Source organism: Hyaena hyaena, unplaced genomic scaffold, assembly GCF_003009895.1.
Source record: "Hyaena hyaena isolate Hyena2069 unplaced genomic scaffold, ASM300989v1 scaffold_362, whole genome shotgun sequence".
In the NCBI taxonomy this organism is placed as follows: Eukaryota; Metazoa; Chordata; class Mammalia; order Carnivora; family Hyaenidae; genus Hyaena; species Hyaena hyaena.
The window spans coordinates 870,470-890,755 of NW_024080998.1; the positions used below are offsets into that span (position 1 = coordinate 870,470).

At 39.4% G+C, this 20,286-nt stretch overlaps 1 protein-coding gene across 1 annotated transcript in view; it reads left to right on the forward strand.

Moving 5' to 3' along the window:
• Positions 1-20,286, forward strand: part of TTC27 (tetratricopeptide repeat domain 27) — a 191,558-nt gene that overhangs the window by 22,449 nt on the left and 148,823 nt on the right. The window contains exons 6-8 of the mRNA XM_039250329.1: positions 4,966-5,130; positions 8,563-8,696; positions 16,921-17,033. Coding sequence (XP_039106260.1) covers positions 4,966-5,130; positions 8,563-8,696; positions 16,921-17,033 — 412 coding nt within the window. The remainder of the gene's footprint in view (positions 1-4,965; positions 5,131-8,562; positions 8,697-16,920; positions 17,034-20,286) is intronic.

Genomic DNA, 20,286 nt, shown 5'->3' on the forward strand with positions numbered 1-20,286 from the left:
AGTGTGATATTTCATACCAGTTGGTTTTAAAATGCTTGCTGTGTGTCAGTCACTGTGCTGGGTGCTAGGGATATTGATTAACTTAGTGGGACAGGGGCAAAAATATGAGTAGGAAAAAAAGGCATAAAGGTGGAGGAGTAAAGGAAGGAATGTGGTTAATCTAAACCTGAGAGATCAGAGAAGACTTCACAAAGTGCCTTATGCTTGAACCGATTCTTGAAGAATTGAGTAAGACTTTATTAGGGGAAGTTGGAAAGAGCATATAACATGTACCAAGAGAACTACAGGGACTTGAAACATCCTTGTGGATTTGGGAATTCCAGTAGTTTGGAATGGCTGGAGCAGAGTGTGAGGGTGGCTTGTGTGTCAGGTGATGAGGTTGAACAGGTAGGCAGGAGCTAGGTCCTTAGGATATTGGATTCCATCTTGTTGGCAGCCACCAAAGGGTTTTTAAATATTTGTGCACTCCTAAGATACTTACTAAGGGCCGTCTATAGGTGGTATGTAGAGCAGTGAACAAGACCCACGTGGACCCCTCTTTTGAGAGCCTTTCGGTCTAGAAGTGAATTGTAGCCAAATTTCTACCTGTCTTTCCAGCCCCGCCCTTCTGAAAAGTTTTGTTCAACTATCCCAGGCTTAGTGATGTGCCCTCTTGGGTATTTATGATCAGTACCACACAATTCGACTTCACAGTAACTGGAAATACTAAATAATTGTTACGTGTCTTCTCTTCCTAGTTCTCCTTTCCCTCATCTCTTGTTAGGGAAGGTCAGGGCTTAAACCTTGCTGTAGGACCTAGTGTACTTCTAAGCATATATAATAGTTTGGTAGATGTTTATTAACAGTCATAGGATGAAAGAGAGGGAGATTGTTGGGGACGGGAGAGAGGCAGGAGAAGGATTGACACTGGAGGAGCAGCAGTAGGAAGTAAGCTTGAGAAATATAGAGATCAGGGAGAAAAGGATTTTTTTAGAGGAAATGAGTTGGAGTTGGCTAGTGCTTTCCTGTTCAGACATGATGTCACAAATGTGTAAAGGCTGGCTTACAGTTATAAATTCTTCGGATAAATTTTTTTCCCCTTGTCCCAGTGCCATTTTTCTTTTTAAAAATTTTTTAATGTTTTGTTTATTTCTGAAAGAGAGAGAGAGAGAGAGAGAGAGAGACAGTGTGAGCAGGGGAGGCTCAGAGAGAGACGGAGACACAGAATCCGAAACAGGCTCCAGGCTCTGAGCTCGCTATCAACACAGAGCCCAAAACGGGGCTCGAACCCATGAACTGTGAGATCATGACCTGAGCCAAAGTCAGACACTTAACTGACTGAGCCACCCAGGCGGTTTCCAGTGCCATTTTTCTTGCCAACCTCTTCTGTATGACAGACTTACCTCCTTTACTAACCTTTCAAGTAAAGACACAGTTCTTTGGGTCTCAACTTTGAATGGAGTCTCCTGCTGGGTCAACTACTTTGGGTGGGTCCAGGCCTCATCTTTTGTCTTCCGTGTTCCTTGCAGCCATAAAAATGGAATTCTAGGATCCCAAGGTTTGGTAGTTAGCTTCAGGTCAGAATACGGCTCCAGGGTTTGCTTAATTCCTGAAGTTCAGTTTTCATCCACTTTTTGTTCTTTTGAGGATTCCTTACTTTGTTCTCAGCACAACTGTCTCAGACATCTTGCTTATTTATTTTTGTTTGTTTGTTGATTTGTTTATTTGTTTACTCTGACACATTATTCACTTGATTGAAAGCTTTATGGTACATAGTGTGTTTACTATAGTTGACCTTGCCTTTGTTCACACTGACCCCAGTGAGCGATATTTGGGCTTTCTGTGCTTGAGACTTTGCTCAGTCACTGCTGTTGCCATTGGTTTGTTTTCTCTCAGGACCAAGGTGGGTAACTTTTTATAACATCTTATTTTTAATTCCTTCTCTGGCAGTTCTCTCCTGGGTTTTTAGCTTGTGTAGTTATACCTATGATAGAACCAGCATCCTAAAGTCCCCAAGATAAATCCTCCTACACCAACATCACATGATCTCCTAAATTTACTAGTTAACAACAGATGTCCAAGGCCAGCCACAACAGATCCTCATGAGCCATCCATATAATATTGAGTCCCACGCCTAGGGATTGTTTTCGGCATCTAAAATTCCTCAGATCTTGAAGAGCTTCCCTGTGGCGGGTTCGCTGGGCTCTGGACATATAGCTATGAGTTCTGGTGTATGACTGTGGCCCTGCCTGGCCCACACTGTATATTAAACTTTTTAAGTTTAGACTTTACATCCAGCTTTTTAATGGTGTTTTTATTGGGAAAGTAATTGGTCGTGCTGTTGGAATTTAAAGATTAAACTAATTCTTAAAAAACAAACAAAACAAACAAAAAAAACCCCATGGCTTATCTTCCGATTTTTATTTGTCTTTGACCCATGAACATATGAGATACAGAAGAAGTAGAAGATGAAAGCCAATTACACTAATATCCACATGAATACATACAAGTAGGTAGGTAGGTAGGAGGGGAGACAGATACAGACAACCAGCTTTGGGCATTTACGTGACTTAATTCTGTGTTATTAGGACAGTTTAAATTTGACAGCCTTCCCTAGACTTATAAGGGCTATCACAACGTCAGAAGTCTACTTATATGCAGAAATGGCCTTTCTGTAGTTACTGAGAGGTTTTTAAAAAGCTTGGCCAAGTTTTACATCCCTTGATATGTTTGCATCCAGAACTTTCAGGGAAAATTATTTTACTGTTGAGAACTAAGGAAAATTGTGTCACTTGTGAACTGTGCAAAGATAATAGGTTATTGTATTTCTGAGAAGAATGACTAGACAGGAATAGTGGGTAGATAAAAGGAAAAGAAAGTTAATAAAAAGCACTAAGAGCATTGAATAACATCAGTTCCAGCTTTCCTTGAGTTTGGATTGTGTGGAAGAAATCTACCGATGGAGTTTCGTTGTGAGAAGTTCATGTTTGGATGACTGTCTTTTAAAGTAAGACATGTTGGGGCGCCTGGGTGGCTCAGTCGGTTAAGCGTCCGACTTCGGCTCAGGTCATGATCTCACGGTTTGTGGGTTTGAGTCCTGCGTTGGGCTCTGTGCTGACAGCCAGCTTGGAGTCTAGAGCCTGTCTTCAGATTCCATGTCTCCCTCTCTCTGACCCTCCTCTGCTCACGCTGTCTCTCTCTCTCTCTCAAAAAAAAAATAAAAAAAATTATTTAAAGTAAGACATGTACATCTCGGCTTACTCTGAGTCCAGAGAATCTCTTTAAAAAGGGCTGACAGTATATAGAAAAACACTTTCTTTTTCAGACTCATTTTAATTTTGGTTCAGAGTAAAATAAAGGATATCTATTCTTAGCTGTAAGTGCTTCAGATAAGCACTAGTCAGATAACTAGGTGATGAAGGAGATTGGGTCATGCAGCATCACCTCTACATCCTTATTCTGCCAACTCCCCCCTCACTCCCATTTTTCCAGTAACTGTGGATTCACATTCTGGCTTTGCCACTTAACAACTGAGGTGACTAGTGAGTAAGCTGTCTGAGTTCAGTTTCTTCCTTCCTTCCTTCTTTCCTTCCTTCCTTCCTTCCTTCCTTCTTTCCTTCCTTCCTTCCTTCCTTCCTTTCTCCCTCCCTCCCTTCCTGAGTGTACACGTGCACGCACATGGGGAAGGGGAAGAGGGAGATAGAAAATCTTAAGCAGGCTCCATGCTCAGCATGGAGCCCAACATGGGACTTGATCCCATGCCCCTGGGATCATGGCCTTAGCCAAAATCAAGTGTTGGATGCTCAACTGACTCAGCCAACTGGGTGCACCTGAGTTTAATTTTTTAATGAATTAATTGGGGATAGTGTCAGCCTCAAAGACATCATTGTGAGAATTATAACACAGTATACACCTAGTACTAGGCTGAATTGGCAGTCAGTATATATCACTTCCCTTTCAGCTTGAATGATAGAAAACTGATTGTCCATCTTTGGACACTGGAAGTGTATTTTCTATTCATTTATTATGCATTAATTCTTTAAAATATTTAAAAAAAATTTTTTTAAAGCTTATTTAAGTAATCTCTACCTCCAACGTGGGGCTGGAACTCACAACCCTGAGATCAAGAGTCACCTGTTCCACTAACTGAGCCAGCCAGATGCCCCTAAAATTCTTTTTTTAATTGAAGTATAATTAAAAACATTATTTTAACATTATTTATGCATTAAATTCTTGTGGACTGCTTTGTGAAATGCTGACCTACCCACTACTGGAAGCCTTTGTGAGGGGCGGTTTGTCAGGAATGTTGTAGAGGTATGGCTCAGGTGACTGGGGACAGCCCTGCACCCTGGTGTGTGTCAGTCAGCCTCTTTATTATATATAATTAATTTTGATAGTCATTTTATTTCAGACACTGTGTTACCAGGTTATTATCCTCCTGTCTCTTCAACTAAGGTATTTAGAGAAATACATCCAAATCTGACTGCTAAGCTAATATTCATTCTGTATTTGGTATTCATACTGTCATCTGTTATCTATGTGTGTCTGTTTCTCCTTTGAAGGGAGAACTTCTACATTCATTCTGAGGGAAACAGTCTGTAAGCTGATCTCTTCATTAGATTTTCTGTGATGTTTATTTGTAGATTCGTTTAACTTTGTATCCTCACCTTGCATTGTCATATTCTTTTATAGCATGAGTAAGACGAGCAGTCTAAAATTAGAGCAGGTGCATGAATTGTATTTCCTAGGGTCGTGCAGAACAAAGGAGGGATGTATGTAATGTCCTTAGCTTTGTCCTTGGAACCTGTGAGTGCTCAGAGAATGCTAGCTGTGAACTATTTTTATATACGTGTTCCTCGTCTTTAAGAGCAGGGACTATGCAATATATATACTTCGCATACTATGGCCTCAGCATTTACTCATGTTACTTAATCATAGATTTTTATTTTCATCATAGTTTTTAATGTTTCACCTTATGTCTTGCAGTAATGAAACTAGAACATCTGTTTGCAGATGATTCCGGTCAGTATTTGGCTATTCAGTTCCATCTGGAATGTGCATATGTATTTTTATATTATTATGAATATGCAAAAGCAAAGGATCAGTTCCACATTGCTAAAGACATCAGCAAATTACAAATTGATTTGACAGGTAAGACTTGTGACTTTTTTGTGGATTATTAATTTATTTTTATGATAAAACTATTACATTGTCAGTTTGGCTGTCTTGTTTGGGTTGTATTTGATTTTTTATGTTCTTTGCTTTATAAAAATAGATTTTAAATATTTTATTTTATTATTTACTTAATTTTAGAGATGGAGATTGCGAGTGTTAGAGGGGCAGAGGGAGAGAGAGAGAGAGGATGAGAATCTTAAGGAGGCTCTATGCTCCATGAAGAGTCTGATGTGGGGCTTGATCTCATGACCTTGAGATCATATGACCTGAGCTGAAACCAAGAATTGGGTGCTTAACTGACTGAAACACCAGGCACCCCAAGATTTTATTTTAAAAATTCATAGTTTTGGGGGCAGCTGGGTGGCTCAGTCAGTTGAGCGTCCGACTTTGGCTCAGGTCCTGATATCATGGTTTGTTGCTTCGAGCCCCATATAGGCCTCTGTGCTGATAACTCAGAGCCTGGAGCCTGCTTCAGATTCTTTGTTTCCTTCTGTCTCTTCCCCTCACCCACATACACTCTGTCTCTCTCTCTCTCTCTCTCAAAAATTAGTAAACATTAAAAAAATTAAGTTTTAGGGGCACTTCAGTGGCTTAGTCAGTTGAGGTCCGACTTCAGCTCATGTCATGATCTCATGGTCCATGAGTTCAAGCCTTGCGTGAGACTGTGCTGATAGCTCAGAGCCTAGAGCCTGCTTCGAGTTCTGGGTCTCCCTCTCTGCCCCTCCCCTGCTTGTACTCTGTCTCTCAAAAAAAAAATTAAAAAATATTTTAAAAATTTATTTTTAGAACAAGTTAGCAATGAAATCTTCTCTTTATTCCTGGAGATTCCTCTACTTTCTAGTCTCATTAGACACATGTTAGTAATGTATAGCAGCCAGGTAGTACCAAATGAACTTTTAAAAAAGTGTGCCTAATGTGGGACTTGAACTCAAGACTCTGAGTTTAAGAAGTGCATGCTCTGCTGCTGAGCCATCCAGGTGCCCCTACAAATGAACTTTTTGACCGTTTGTTTGTGGGTGTGGGTTTCCTAAAGTTCCTCCTAACTCCCAAGCTTGATGTGCCCTCTTTACATTGCCCTTTTTATTGTAAATAACCACCTTCCATCCTCCTTTTTTTGTCTTCCTTAAGAACAGAAATTTTTGACTGTTTTTGATTTTTTTTCAATATCTTAGAACACTAGCATATAGTTGGCACTCAGATGTTTGTTGAGTAAACAAATAAGTTACCGAATTTCTTCAAAAACCTCTCTGTTTCTTCTGAATATCAAATAAGAAACGTTGTTTTTTATGTCCTGCTCTATACCTGGGTTTTCACAATATAATTGGCATTCAGTATTGATGACATTAATGAAGGTCAGACATGGTCAATTCAAGCACAAGTGTTCTACCTGTTAAACCTGAGCTCAGCAGTCCAGGCTCTGGCCACCAGTATGTGAAGGTTGAAGTGATTGAACTTATTTGTCATTTTTGGCTTGCTCTAGATTGTCCCCAGGGTCCATTCTTGCCACCTAAATTCTTTGTTAATTGGGACGCCTGGGTGGCTGAGTAGGTTAAGCATCTGACTTTGGCTCAGGTCATGATCTCGCAGTTTGTGAGTTCAAGCCCCGCATTTGGCTCTGTGCTGACAGCTCAGAGCCTGGATCCTGCTTCAGTTTCTGTTTCTCCCTCTCTCTCCACCTCTCCCTCACTCATGGGCTGACACTTTCTCTGTCTCTGTCTCTCTCTCTCTCAAACATTAAAAAAACAATTCTAGGAGCACTTGGGCAGCTCAGTTGGTTAAGCATCTGACTTCAGCTCAGGCCATGATCTCACAGTTTGTGAGTTCAAGCCCTGTGTCGGGCTCTGTGCTGACAGCTTGGAGCCTGGAGCCTGCTTCTGATTCTGTGTCTCCCTCTCTCTCTGCCCTACTCCCACTTGCGCTCTGTCTCTCTCTCTCTCTGAAAAATGAATAAATGTTAAAATTTTTTTTTCTACGTTTCTTACTGAGCTGGTCTTGTCAATAAAATCCTTTCAAATATATTATGAGTTAAATATGACTTTGTGGCCTGGTCTGGGATCTTAGCCATCTTTTATTACATTGTTTGTATGGGGAAAATTATTAAATATCTAGCTTATAACTTTTGGAACAATGGCCATATGTAAGTTGGAGTCTTGTCTGTATTTCAAAATATAGTCATATATAATATAACTTGTGAGGTTAGTTTCCGAGATTATGTTTTTAAATGTTTTGGCCCTAGGGGACTTTTCTTGGGCTATTTAAAAACTAATGGCACAGTACTCTGTATAGTCACCTATAACTGCTGGTATATTTACTAGCTAGTTCTTCATACTTTTTCCAAGAGTGAAGAACTTAAAAAAATACAAATGTGGTACTCACAAGTATAAAATGAGAATCAGATTATTATTTTTTTCCATATAACTGTAGCTTTTCTATAAAAAAATGAGCTGTGTTAGGCCATCTCAGTAGCTATTTTTGTGTAATGTGTTTAAAGGGTTGATGTATAATTTAGAGCCAGACTCATTGTGGGATAAAATCGAGACTTCTTAGACAAGTCTTTACAGTCAAGGGTCTTTGTAATCTGAAGCTTGCCAGAGAATGGGTATTAGGACTGTTGCTCCTATTAAAGCTATTCTTGTAGCAAGTTATTTCAGATACAAAATGGAAAAAGTGTTGGTGTTAAATGAAGCCAGTTAGAATCATGGAAAGATAGAAAGACTGCAGGATTTAGAACGTGGAGATGCTGACTTTAAGCTCTGGTTCTGAGACGGACAATCCCTGTGATCATAAGCAACTGGCTGCACCTCAGAACCTCTGTTTTTTCATTTGTTATATGAAGATGCTGATCATCCTTCTTCCAATGACATTTCTTTCTTTAAATGTTCATTTATTTTGAGAGAGAGAGAGCACAGGCACACACACGCGAGTGAAGGAGGAGCAGAGGGAGAGGGAGAATCCCAAGCAGGTTCTGTGTTGTCAGCCTAGAGCCTGAAGTGAGACTTGGTCTCACGAACTGTGAGATCATGACCTGTGCCAAAATTAAGAGTCAGATGATTAACTGACTGAGCCAACCAGGGATCCCTATGACAGATTTTTGAGGAAGGAGGTAGTTTGATGCAAAAAGTAAGTATGTGTAATCCAGTGACATAAATCTTGGGTTTGAGTTCTGGCCCCATAGCATATTGGCTTTATAATACTATTTTAACTTTTAGTACTATTATTATTTTTTATCTCTCACCCCTGGCTTTAAAGTAGTTTTAAAATCATCACTGGCCCTCAGGGTTTTTTTAAAATGTGAAATGGAGAAAATACCTTATAAACTTCAAAGCACTCTGAAAATATTACTTTTCATGACTGTATAGTAGATCCGATTGACAAATCAGTAGATGCAATTTAATATGTTTTTTTCAGGTGCTTTGGGAAAGAGAACACGGTTCCAGGAAAATTATGTGGCACAACTTATTCTAGATGTAAGAAAGAAAGGGGATGTCTTTTCACACTGTGAATTCAGTCCAGCACCCACTCCTCAGGAACATTTAACCAAGGTGAGTAGGATCAAAAGTTACTTGAATTGACGTCCAAATCTGCCAGTGTCAGTAGGTGAGTTTTGTAGAAACACTGAATGGGGTGGGGAGAGGCTTCATTTTATCCCTTTTTGAGCTTTTTCAGGGTGGCTGAGAGTTTAAAAAAACAAACAAACCCGTGGTTAAGCCTTTTTTACCCTTATAAAGACATAACGTGTTATTTTTTTCTTAGACCTCGGTAATAGGAATTAGCAATGCAGTAAGTGTGTATTAACCTCCTTGAAAGAATTTAAAGGACAGACTGAGTAGAGCCAAATTTTTCTAGCTGCTACCATGCTTGTTGTCTTAACTTTTACCTTCTGTAGATATTTTTAAATATTAAGAGACTTGAAATTTCTTAGGCTTCCTCTTTAAAATATATAAACAGACGATAGGAATTCCTTTTTACCAGTGTTCTGATTCTTTGTTACTCTGTTATTACTGGGCTGCTTGCTGCCTTAGTATGTGTTTCTTGACCTGGCTAATACATTCTCTTCCTCCTCCTCCTCTACTTCTTCTTCTTCTTTTATTATTATTATTTTTTATTATTTTTTAATGTTTTATTTATTTCTAGGAGAGAGAGAGAGAGACAGCGTGAACAGGGGAGGGTCAGAGAGAGAGGGAGTCACAGACTGAAACAGGCTCCAGGCTCTGAGCTGGCAGTCAGCACAGAGCCCGACGCGGGGCTTGAACCCACGAACCGCGAGATCATGACCTAAGCGAAAGTCGGACGCTTAACCGACTAAGCCACCCAGGCGCCCTCTTCTTCTTTTTTTAAAGATTTTTATTTTTAAGTAATCTCTGCACGCAACAGGGGCTTGAACTTAAAACTCGGCGATCAAGAGTCCCCAGCTCTACCAATGGAGCCAGCTAGGCACCCCATGCATTCTCCCTTCTTGTAGCTTAGCTAACTGTTAGCCTGGCAGGCTAACAAGTGGGAGAACTTAGTGGTCATTTTTGCAAAGCTAACAGGGTACAAAATGCCTTGGGTTAAGATCCAAGAGCTTGTGACAAAGCCTGAATGGGACACTAAGAGGTGGAATCCCTGGGAAAGTGAAGAGAGTGAAGAGCAAAGAGGGGGGTGTTAAGGTGATTGACAGTGATGGCTGACGGCCTCGTGCAACCTGACCCCTAACACAAAGGGAACATTTAAATAGTAACTACTCTTGATTTCTGATAATAAAGAAATTAATCCCCCCCCCCAAATAAATTTATGGCTCTTGGTCAGTTTACCTATTTAGATGCCTTTCCATCTTCTTCCTTAGAAGTCATTAGCATTTATATTTTTTTACTGCAGAAATCCCCGGGCAACCTTTTTGGTAGTCCTTTGCGTGATGTTACCGTCTTTGAAGCCCTACTCTTCATTTTAGAGCCTACGAGCGAATTTATCTTGAGTACTTTGAACACCAGAATTCTATTCTGTCCTGAAAACAGTGCCAAGAGTAGGGGCTGGGGATGGGAAGGAAGAGTGGTAGCAGTCCAGAGTCTCAAGGAAAACCTTTGATGAGATCTTGTACATCCCCTCGGCTTACTCCAAGCACTGCCTTGTTTGATTACAAAATATTCACAGAGGAACAGCTATTGATTCTAAGAGGGGAAGGAAGGAAAAGATGTAGAAACTCAGGGACAAAACTACACAGGGTGTTGCCTATACTCCCCCACATAGGTTGAGCCATATTGAAGGGGGGTTTGTTGATGCTGGTCTGGGAACACTGTTGTAACTAGCTTCAGTCCTCAGCCTCCTTACGTGTCTGGAGTCTCCTCTGTAAGCCTTTTTTGTTTTAAACTTTTTGACGTAAACCAAATCTTTCTCTAAATCTTGTGGTAACTGCTATAAACCTGTTCTTTAGGCCACAGCATAGCATCTATGAAGAGATTTAATTGTGTGGTCCATGTGTTTGCCTCAGTAATCCATTGTTGTTTATTGGTTTCTTTCTTTCTTTCTTTTTTTTTTTTTTAATGTGGAGTTCTCTTATTGAAAATTGTCTCCTGGGGGTGCATGGTTGGCTCAGTCGGTTAGACGTCTGACGATTTTGGCTCAGGTCATGACGGCATGGTTCAGGAGTTCGAGCCCCACATGGGGCTCTGTGCTGACAGCCCAGATTCTCTTTCTCTCCCTTTCTGCCCCGCCCCTGCTCTCTCTCTCAATATAAAAAACAAAAGGAAGAAAATTGTCTTCTGTGATGATAAACAGGATCAGGATATGATGACTCTTTTTAGGAATGTAAAAAAATGATGCACAATTTAATATAGAATTTATTGAATCTTTAATATTTGAAGTAAAATACATTCAGATAATCTTGGGATTTTCATTAATTACAACTTAAAGGAATAAGGTACAAATTATGTGATGTAGGTATTGATTACATAGAAACAACTTTATACTTACGGATGAAGATAGAATTGCTTATTTTCTTAGTTATATATCCTATTTCCTTATGTCAAGGACACTATTAGGTTATAAAATGCACTACCTTTTTGATAACCACTCTTTGGGAAAAGAAGGAACATTATTACGTCAATTTTAGTTCTTAAAAATATCTCTTGACTGGAAATGTTATAGTGTGTAAATGTGTATCTTAGAATTAAGGAAACTGTAATTCTGTTGCCCTTGAGGAGCATATTTCCCTGTGGGCCTTCTTGGATTTTTAATCTGTATTAGTGGGGGATTATATAGATTCAAGCCATTGGAGATCAGAGTTTTAATAAGCCAACAGTTGGGGGCAACCCCAATGTGCAGTTTAAAGACAGTCTCTGTTCTTAGTTGTTCAGTTGTGTATTCACAAAAAATACAAATGCATACATGATTAGCATCACTGATGAGAAATATATATTAAATCCTGCATATGGTGTGTCTCACTTATTGGAGATAAATTATGTGCTGATTTCTTGGTTAAGAAGAATGTTATGAAGTCCAAATGGGACTGAGGTGGACATTATAAATTTGGGACTTGCAGAATGGTTGGTAAGTAGGTACTGCAGCTGACCCATTAAAAAAATTTTATTTGAGAGCGAGGAAGAGAGAGAGAATGAGGGTGAGTGGCAGAGAGAGAGTGTGAGAGAGAGAAACCCAAGCAGGCTCTGTGCTCTCGGCCCAGAGTCGCATGTGGGGCTCGATCTCAGCTCCTTGGGATCACGACTGGAGCCAGAATCAAGAGTTGGATGTTCAACTGACTGAGCCACGTAGGTGCCCCAACAGCCAACCCATTTTAATTTTAAAAGAGCTGAATAGGAACATAGAGAGTTTTGAATGAAGATCAAAACTGTTCGATTACTTGTTTGTGTTGGCAAATAAATAATGCCGTGGCCAACTCTGACATATCTAAGGTCTTCTGTGGTATAATGAGGCTTATTAATCACTGGAAGGTCGGTTGGTTCAAACTGAGATGTGCCGAAGTATAAAAGATACATCAGATTTTATAGACTGTATGAAAAAAAAGAGTGTATAATGTCTAATTGATAATTTTCTGTTGACACAAATTACAGGAGTAGTATTTTTGATGTATTAGGTTAAATCATGTTTTTAAAATTTTTTTATTGTTTTTAAGTGTGGCTACTAGAAAATTTTAAATTATGTATGTAGTTCTATTTTTTAAATTATGAAAGACCTGTGGTGAAAACAATGGCCACCAGGGTATGCTATGCATCCATCAGCCCTGCCTTTGAAGGGGGCCCGTTCCAGGAGGAAGAGCTACGTTTTCAATGGATTCAGAGCTGATGGGCGTTCCTCCCATCAGCAGTTCTTGGGGTTGCCAGACTTATCCTGAAACCCTGTAGATAGAGACCCATAGTTAGGGTGATTTTGAGGCTAGACGAGGAGAGCTGTTCCTCTGGGCTGTGTTTTGGGCCGGGCGTATTTACTGTTTACTAGTGAAGGGGCTACCAGTTAAGAGGTTGACCTCTTAGCCATAGACAGTTTCCAGCCTTCTGGTCCGTTTAGCGCCTAGTTTTAGGTACTTTTATTGAATTAGGTAAAAAAAAAAAAAAAAGCTTAAAGTGTGCCTTTTTTTTTACATGTAGATTTTGCATTTTGAAAAATAGACCCATAGAACCGCCTCTGTACTAAAAATACAGTCATTTCCATTACACCAAAAAGTCACTTCTACTCTGCGGTCAGTCACTTTCCCTCCCACTGGTCTGCTTTCTGTCACAGATTAGAGCTGCTTTTTCTAGAATTTCAAATAAATGGAATCATACAGTATGACTCTCTTGTGTCTGGTTTCTTTCACTTAGAATAATGTTTTTGTAAGTTATAGCAATTCTTTTTTTCCCCAGTTTTATTGAGAAATAACTGGCATGTCACTGTGTAAGTTCAAGGTGTACAGCATAATGGTTGGATTTACATAAATTGTGAAATGAAATGATTACCACAGTAGGGTTCAGCTAACATCTGTCCTCTCATAGAGTTGAAAAGAAAAGAAAAAACAGGAAAAAGGGAAAAAATTTTCTTCTTAGGATCTACTGTCTTAACAACTTTCCTGTCACATAGCATTCATCACATCAGGTCATACATCACATCCTGAGTATTTATTCATCTTGTAACTGGAGGTTTGTAACTTTTGACTGTCTTCCTCCAAGTTTCTCTCCCCCAACTCTTTACCCCTGGTAACTACAGGTCTGATCTCTTTTTCTATGAGTTTGCTATTTTTCTCTTTTTAGATTCTACGTATAAGTGATATTATATAGTATGTACCTTTCTCTTATTTAAGTTAGCATAATACCTTCAAGGTTCATCCAAATTTTCACCAGTGGTAGGATTTTCCTTTTTTTTTTTTTCTTTTTTTTTTTTTTAAATTTTTTTTTTTAATGTTTTATTTATTTCTAGGAGGGAGAGAGAGACAGCGTGAGCAGGGGAGGGTCAGAGAGAGAGGGAGTCACAGACTGAAACAGGCTCCAGGCTCTGAGCTGGCAGTCAGCACAGAGCCTGACGCGGGGCTCGAACCCACGAACCGCGAGATCATGACCCAAGCGAAAGTCGGACGCTTAACCGACTAAGCCACCCAGGCGCCCCACCTTTTTTTTTTTTTCATGGCAATAAAATTCCATTATATGTTCCATATCTTTTTTTTCTTTTAATGTTTATTTTTTATTTTTGAGAGAGAGGGGGAGGGCAAAGAGAGAGGGAGACAGAGGATCTGAAGTGGGCTCCATGCTGACTGCAGAGAGCCTCATTTGGGACTCAAACTCACAAACCATGAGATCACGACCTGAGCCAAAGTCAGATGCTTAACCCCCTGAACCACACAGGTGCCTATACCATATCGTCTTAATGCATTCCTCTATGGATGCAAACTTAGGTCTGTCAGCGGACACGTGTTTATCCATTTACCTGTTGATAGACAGTCGAGCTGTTTCTAATTTTTAGCTCTTTTAAATAAAGCTGCTTGAAACAGTTGTGTGTAAGTCTTTGTGGGAATATATATATATATATATATTTTTAAATGTTTTTATTTCTGAGAGAGAGAGAGCGAGCGAGCATGAGCAGGGGAGGGTCTGAGCGAGAGGGAGATACAGAATCTGAAGCAGGCTCCAGGCTTTGAGCTGGCAGTCAGCACAGAGCCTGATGCAGGGCTCAAACCCACAAACTGTGAGATCATGACCTGAGCCGAAGTCGGACGCTTAACTGACTGAGCCACCTAGGCAGCCCTATATGTTTTTAATTCTCTTGGGTAAATACCTAGGATTGGAATGGTTGGATTATGTGGTAAGTGTGTTCTTAACTTGATGAGAAACTGCCAAACTGTTTTCCAAAATGGTTACTGTTTTACATTCCAAACATCAATGCATGAGAGCGCCAGTTGCAAATTGAGCACCACTTGATATTGTCAGTCTTCTTAATGTTTCCTATTCTAGTGTGTTAGATGTGTGTGTAGAGAGATCTCATTGTGATCATACTGTTTTTTGACAATCCATTTTTTTTAAATCAATTTTTTGGAAATGGAATTTATATCAAAAAGTTGACCCATTTTAATTGATGAGATTGAATCCATTCAGTTTGATGGCATTTGACAAACATATCCAACCATTATAGTCCATGTATATGTCATTACCCTAGCAAGTTCTATCCTGCTCCTTTGCAGTTAATCCCCCACCTCAGTGGCCCTAAAAAATCATGGATCTGTTTACTGTGACTACAGATACTTTGCCTTTTCTTTCTTTGTTTTTATAAAAAATTTTAAAATGTTTATTTTTGAGAGAGAGAGAGATAGAACATGAACATGGGAGGGACAGAAAGACAGGGAATCAGAATCTGAAGCAGACTCTAGGCTCTGAGCTGTCAGCACAGAGCCTGATGCAGGGCTTGAACCCACAAACCATGAGGTCATGACCTGAGGCGGAGTTGGACACTTAACTGACTGAGACACCCAGGCGCCCTGATAGTTTGCCTTTTGTAGAATATTATATACACTTTTTTGTCTCTGGCCTCTTTTGTTTAACGTGCTTTTGAGATTTACCTACATGGTTACCTGTGGCAGTAGTTCCTTTTTATTGCTGATTAGAATTCCATTGGATGGTTATAGCATAGTTTTTCTTTTATCTGTTTATTGACAGACATTTGTTTCTGGCTTGGGCTATTACAGATAAAACTCTCATGAATACTTATATATATGTCTTTGTGTTGACATGTTTTCATTTCTCATGGTAACCACTTAGAGTGGAATTGATAGCTCCTATAGTAAATGTATGTTTTTTTTATAAGAAATTGGCAAAGTATTTTCTGTGTTTGAACACCGTTTTAAATTTCTACCACCAATGTGAGAAAGTTCTCATTTTTCTAGAGCCTTGTCAACACTTAGTATTGTCAGTCTTTTAAATTAGTATTTCCTGTTGACTACTGTTGTCAGGGATCTTTTTGTGTGCTTGTTGGCCACCTTCTTTCATGAAGTGCCTGTACAAATCTATTGTCTACTTTTATATTTGGTTGCTTATCTTCTTTTTGATTTGGAAGAGTTCTTCATACTCTGCATACGAGTCCCTTTTCAGATATTTGTTTGTGAATATATTCTGAGTTAATAGCTTGGCTTTTTCATTTTCTTAATATTTTAAAAACACAGAAGTTTTTAATTTGATGAAGTTGAATTTAGTAAGTTTTTTCTTGGATGGTTCAGGTTTTTTTGTGTGTTCTAATTAAGGATTGCTTGCCTAGCCCAGCGCTGCAAAGCTTTTCTCCTATGATTTCTTCTAGAAGTTTTTTTTAGTATTAGCTTCTACATTAAGGTCTTTGATCAATTTTGGTTTAATTTTTGTGTTTGGTATGGGATAAGGGTGAAGGGTCATTTCTTTCCAAATGGTTATCCAGTTATTTCACCACCATTTTTTTGAAAAGACTTTTCCTGTGTTGAATCACCCTAGGCACCTTTGTTAAAAATCATTCGACCATCCTTGCGTCTAAAATTCCAGACTCTATTTGGGGCGCCTGGGTGGCTTAGTCGGTTAAGCGTCCGACTTTCGCTTAGGTCATGATCTCGCGGTTCGTGGGTTTGAGCCCCGCGTCGGGCTCTGTGCTGACTGCCGGCTCAGAGCCTGGAGCCTGTTTCAGAGTCTGTGACTCCCTCTTTCTGACCCTTCCCTGCTCACGCTGTCTCTCTCTCTCTCTCCTGGAAATAAATAAAAACATTAAAAAAAAATAAAAAAAAATAAATAAAATAAAATTCCAGACTCTATTTGATTCCTTTCATCTGTGTGTCTGTCTTCAAGCCAGTACCACACTGTCTTGGCTTTGTAGTAATTCTTGAAATCAGGTACTCTATCAAGTCCCCTAAGTCCTCAGATTTTATTCTTTTTCAAATTATTTTCTTTATTCTAGATCCTGTTGAGAAACAGAGTTAGGAGGTGATGTTTTAGATTAGAATTTAGAGCAGAGTATAGAAAGATACAGTTTTAAAGCCTCATGGATTTAAAAGTAGAGGGGCTTTTGCCTACTGGGCTCAATGAATGATAGCTGTTGTTTCCTATTACTGATATGTCAGTGCATTCCTGAGGTTTACATGGCATGCCCTCCATTTCTACATAGTTAATTATCTCTAAATATATGTTTCACAAGAAAAAGCCTATTGACCGTATGTAGCCATTGACCATATGTAGACATTGTATAATCTTTAAACACAAAGGTAAATTATCCCTCGTTAGTAATCAGTTGCATACAGTGTGTTGAATGAATCAAATTTAATTTTTGGTCTAAATATTTTCTTTTGTATTGCATCAGAATCTTGGACTCAATGATGACACTGTTCTAAATGAGATAAAGTTAGCAGACTGTGAACAGTTTCAGATACCTGACCTGTGTGCTGAAGAGCTTGCTGTTATTCTTGGAATCTGGTAAGTCACTTACTTACTTGGCTATTTTGAACACTTTGCATATTGGTTCTCTTGTGTCAAAGAAGACTTTATTGCAGGAGGACTCAGGAGTTCTGGTTGAATAGGGAATCTCACAGTGCTTATAAGGATCGAGAATAGTTGGGTGACCAGTTACCACTAACCCACCATTGGTCTCCACTGGGCAACCAAGTAAAGGGTTAGAGATTAGGAATCTCAGGGATCTCCTTTGAGTTGGTATATTTATCCTTCTCTTTTCCTTCATAAGCAAAATTTCTTTGATTAGCCTTAGCTAGGAATAAACTTTTAATAAAGTATTTAGAAGAGTTGATAATGACTATTTTGACCTTTGAGGATATTTACATTCCAAAGGATAGAATTCTTTTCTTTTCTTTTTTCTTTTCTTTTCTTTTCTTTTCTTTTCTTTTCTTTTCTTTTCTTTTCTTTTCTTTTCTTTCTTTCTTTCTTTCTTTTCTTTGTTTCTTTCTTGTTTTTTTCTTTTTTTTTTAATGTTTTATTTATTTCTAGGAGAGAGAGAGAGACAGCGTGAGCAGGGGAGAGTCAGAGAGAGAGGGAGTCACAGACTGAAACAGGCTCAAGGCTCAGAGCTGGCAATCAGCACAGAGCCCGACGAGGGGCAAGAACCCACGAACCGCGAGAACATGACCTAAGCGAAAGTCGGACGCTTAACCGACTAAGCCACCCAGGCACCCCTCTTTCTTGTTTTTTCTTAAGATTATTTATTCATTTTGAGGGAGAGAGAGCCTGCCAGGGGAAGGAATAGAGAGAAGAAGACAGAGAATCCCAAGCAGTCTCCTCTCCAGTGTAGAGCCTGATGCAGAGCTCAAACCCACGAGAACTGTGAGATCATAACCTGAGCTGAAGTCAGGTGCTTAGCTGACTGAGCCACCCAAGCGCCCCGAATTCTTTCTTCTTTTAAAAGTTTAAAAAAATTTTTTTAAATGTTTTATTTATTTCTGAGAGAGAGAGAAAGAGAGAGAGAGAAAGTGAGAAAGAGAGAGAGAGAGCGCGAGCAGGGGAGGGTCAGAGAGAGAGGGAGATACGGAATCTGAAACAGGCTCCAGGCTCTGAGCTGGCTGTCCACTCAGAGCCCCACGTGGTGCTTGACCCATGAACCGTGAGATCACGACCTGAGCTGAAGTCCAACGCTTAACTGACTGAGCCACTCAGGCGCCCCTCTTTTTTTCGTTTTTTTTATTTTTAAAAAATTTAACATTTTTTTATTTTGAGATAGAGAGGGGCAGAGAGACTATGAGCAGGGGAGGGGGAGAGAGAGAGGGAGACACAGAATTCAAAGCAGGCTCCAGGCTCTGAGCTGTTAGCACAGAGCCCGATGCGGGGCTCAAACTCATGAGCCGTGAGATTATGTCCTGAGCTGAAGTTGGACGCTCAACAGACTGAGCCACCCGAGCACCCCTCAAATTATTTCTTAATACTATAGAACTTTAATTATGGTGGAAATAGTTTTTCCTTTTATTTATTTATTTTTTTCTATTTTGAAATAATTTCAAAATTGGAAAAAAGTTGCAAGGACAAGACATTGCAGAGAACTTTTGAGAATTATTTTCCATTGTGATACTGAATCCTAAATACTTTAGCATGTGCACTTCCAACAAACAAGGGTATTTTTTGTACACAGTCACAATACAGCTATCAGAATCAGGAAACTAACATTCATACTTTACTGTCATTTAATACTCAGATCCCACTCAAGTTTTCCAGTTGTCCCAATAATCTCCTTTGTGGCACAGGATCCAATGTGGCATGGATGTGTTACCTTTACTTGTCATGTCTCAAGTTTCTGTCATTCTGGAATAGTTCTTCATTTTTGCTTGACTTTCATGGTCTTGACATTTTTGAAATGTATAAGCCAGTTATTTTGTAGACTTTCCCTCTTGAATTTGACTTAGTTTTTAAAAATTATGATTAGATTTACATTATGCATCGTTAATAGGAATGTCAGATAAGGGAAGTTTTGTGGTTCCTACTGCATCCTGGCAGGAGAGCACTATTTTGATTTGTCCTACTACTGATGATATTAACTTTGTTCATGTGATTAAAGTGGTTTGCCAGCCTTCTCCATCAAAAAGTTTTTCTCTTTTACTCTTGTAATTAACATTTTGTGGGAAGGTACTTTTTTGTTGTTTTAATTTTTTTTAAATGTTTGTTTATTTTTGAGAGAGGGAGACAGAGTGTGAGCAAGGAAGGGTTAGAGAGTGAGACTCAGAATCCGAAGCAGGCTCCAGGCTCAGAGCTGTCAGCACAGAGCCCAATGTGGGGCTGGATCTCACGAGCGGTGATATGACCTGAGCCGAAGTCGGATGCCCAACCGACTGAGCCTCCCAGGCGCCTTGGGAAGGTACTTTTAGACTATATAAATATCTCATTTCTCATCTGGAGAGTAGAAATGTTCAAAATGGAGTATTTCACAAAGTTGCAATATTGAGACCAGTTAAATTAGTAATAGTTTAAGAAAATATGCATTTTTAAAAATTATTTTTAAGAGAGAGTACACTGTGTGTGCATGTGAGTAGGGGAGGGGCAGAGGGAAAGAGAGAGAGAGAGAATCTTAAGCAGGCTCCACGCTGAGCATGGACAGGGGGCTGGATCCCATGACCGTGGGATCATGACCTGAGTTGAAATCAAGAGTTGGATGCTGAACTAAGCCACCCAGGCGCGCCAAGAAAGGAAGCATTTGTTAAAAAAGAAAAAAAGAAAGTCTTTTAATGCAGTAGAACTTACCCTTTTGTGACCATCTTATAGCATTATACTTCCTTTTCACTAACAGTAGGCTTTGATTTACACAAAAGTTGAATGCAGTCCTCCATTCCTCCTGTTAGTTAGGGGAAAAGGGACCGTTCAGACACAGCCGTGTTTCTAAGCCCAGAGCCCTTGTCCTGTCACATTGATTCCAGTGACAGAATGTATGCTTCCTATGAAGTCCGATTCATGATGATTCTTAGTATATAAATACTATAAATAGCAACTATTGGTGAGCAGTTTCATGTGTTAGGAATTGCACCATGTACTTTCCACATTAACCCCTCTTAATGTTCTAGCAACCCGTAGAGGTTGTTACTTTTCTCCATTTTTCAGATAGGAAAGTGGAGTTTAAATGGCTGAATGACTTGCTTAGAATTACAAAGCAGCAGTGAGGGCTTGAATCAAGGTTTTACTGACCCCAAAGTTTGAGCTCTCCTTGATGCAGTTTCTTAAAACATCATTTAGACAAATT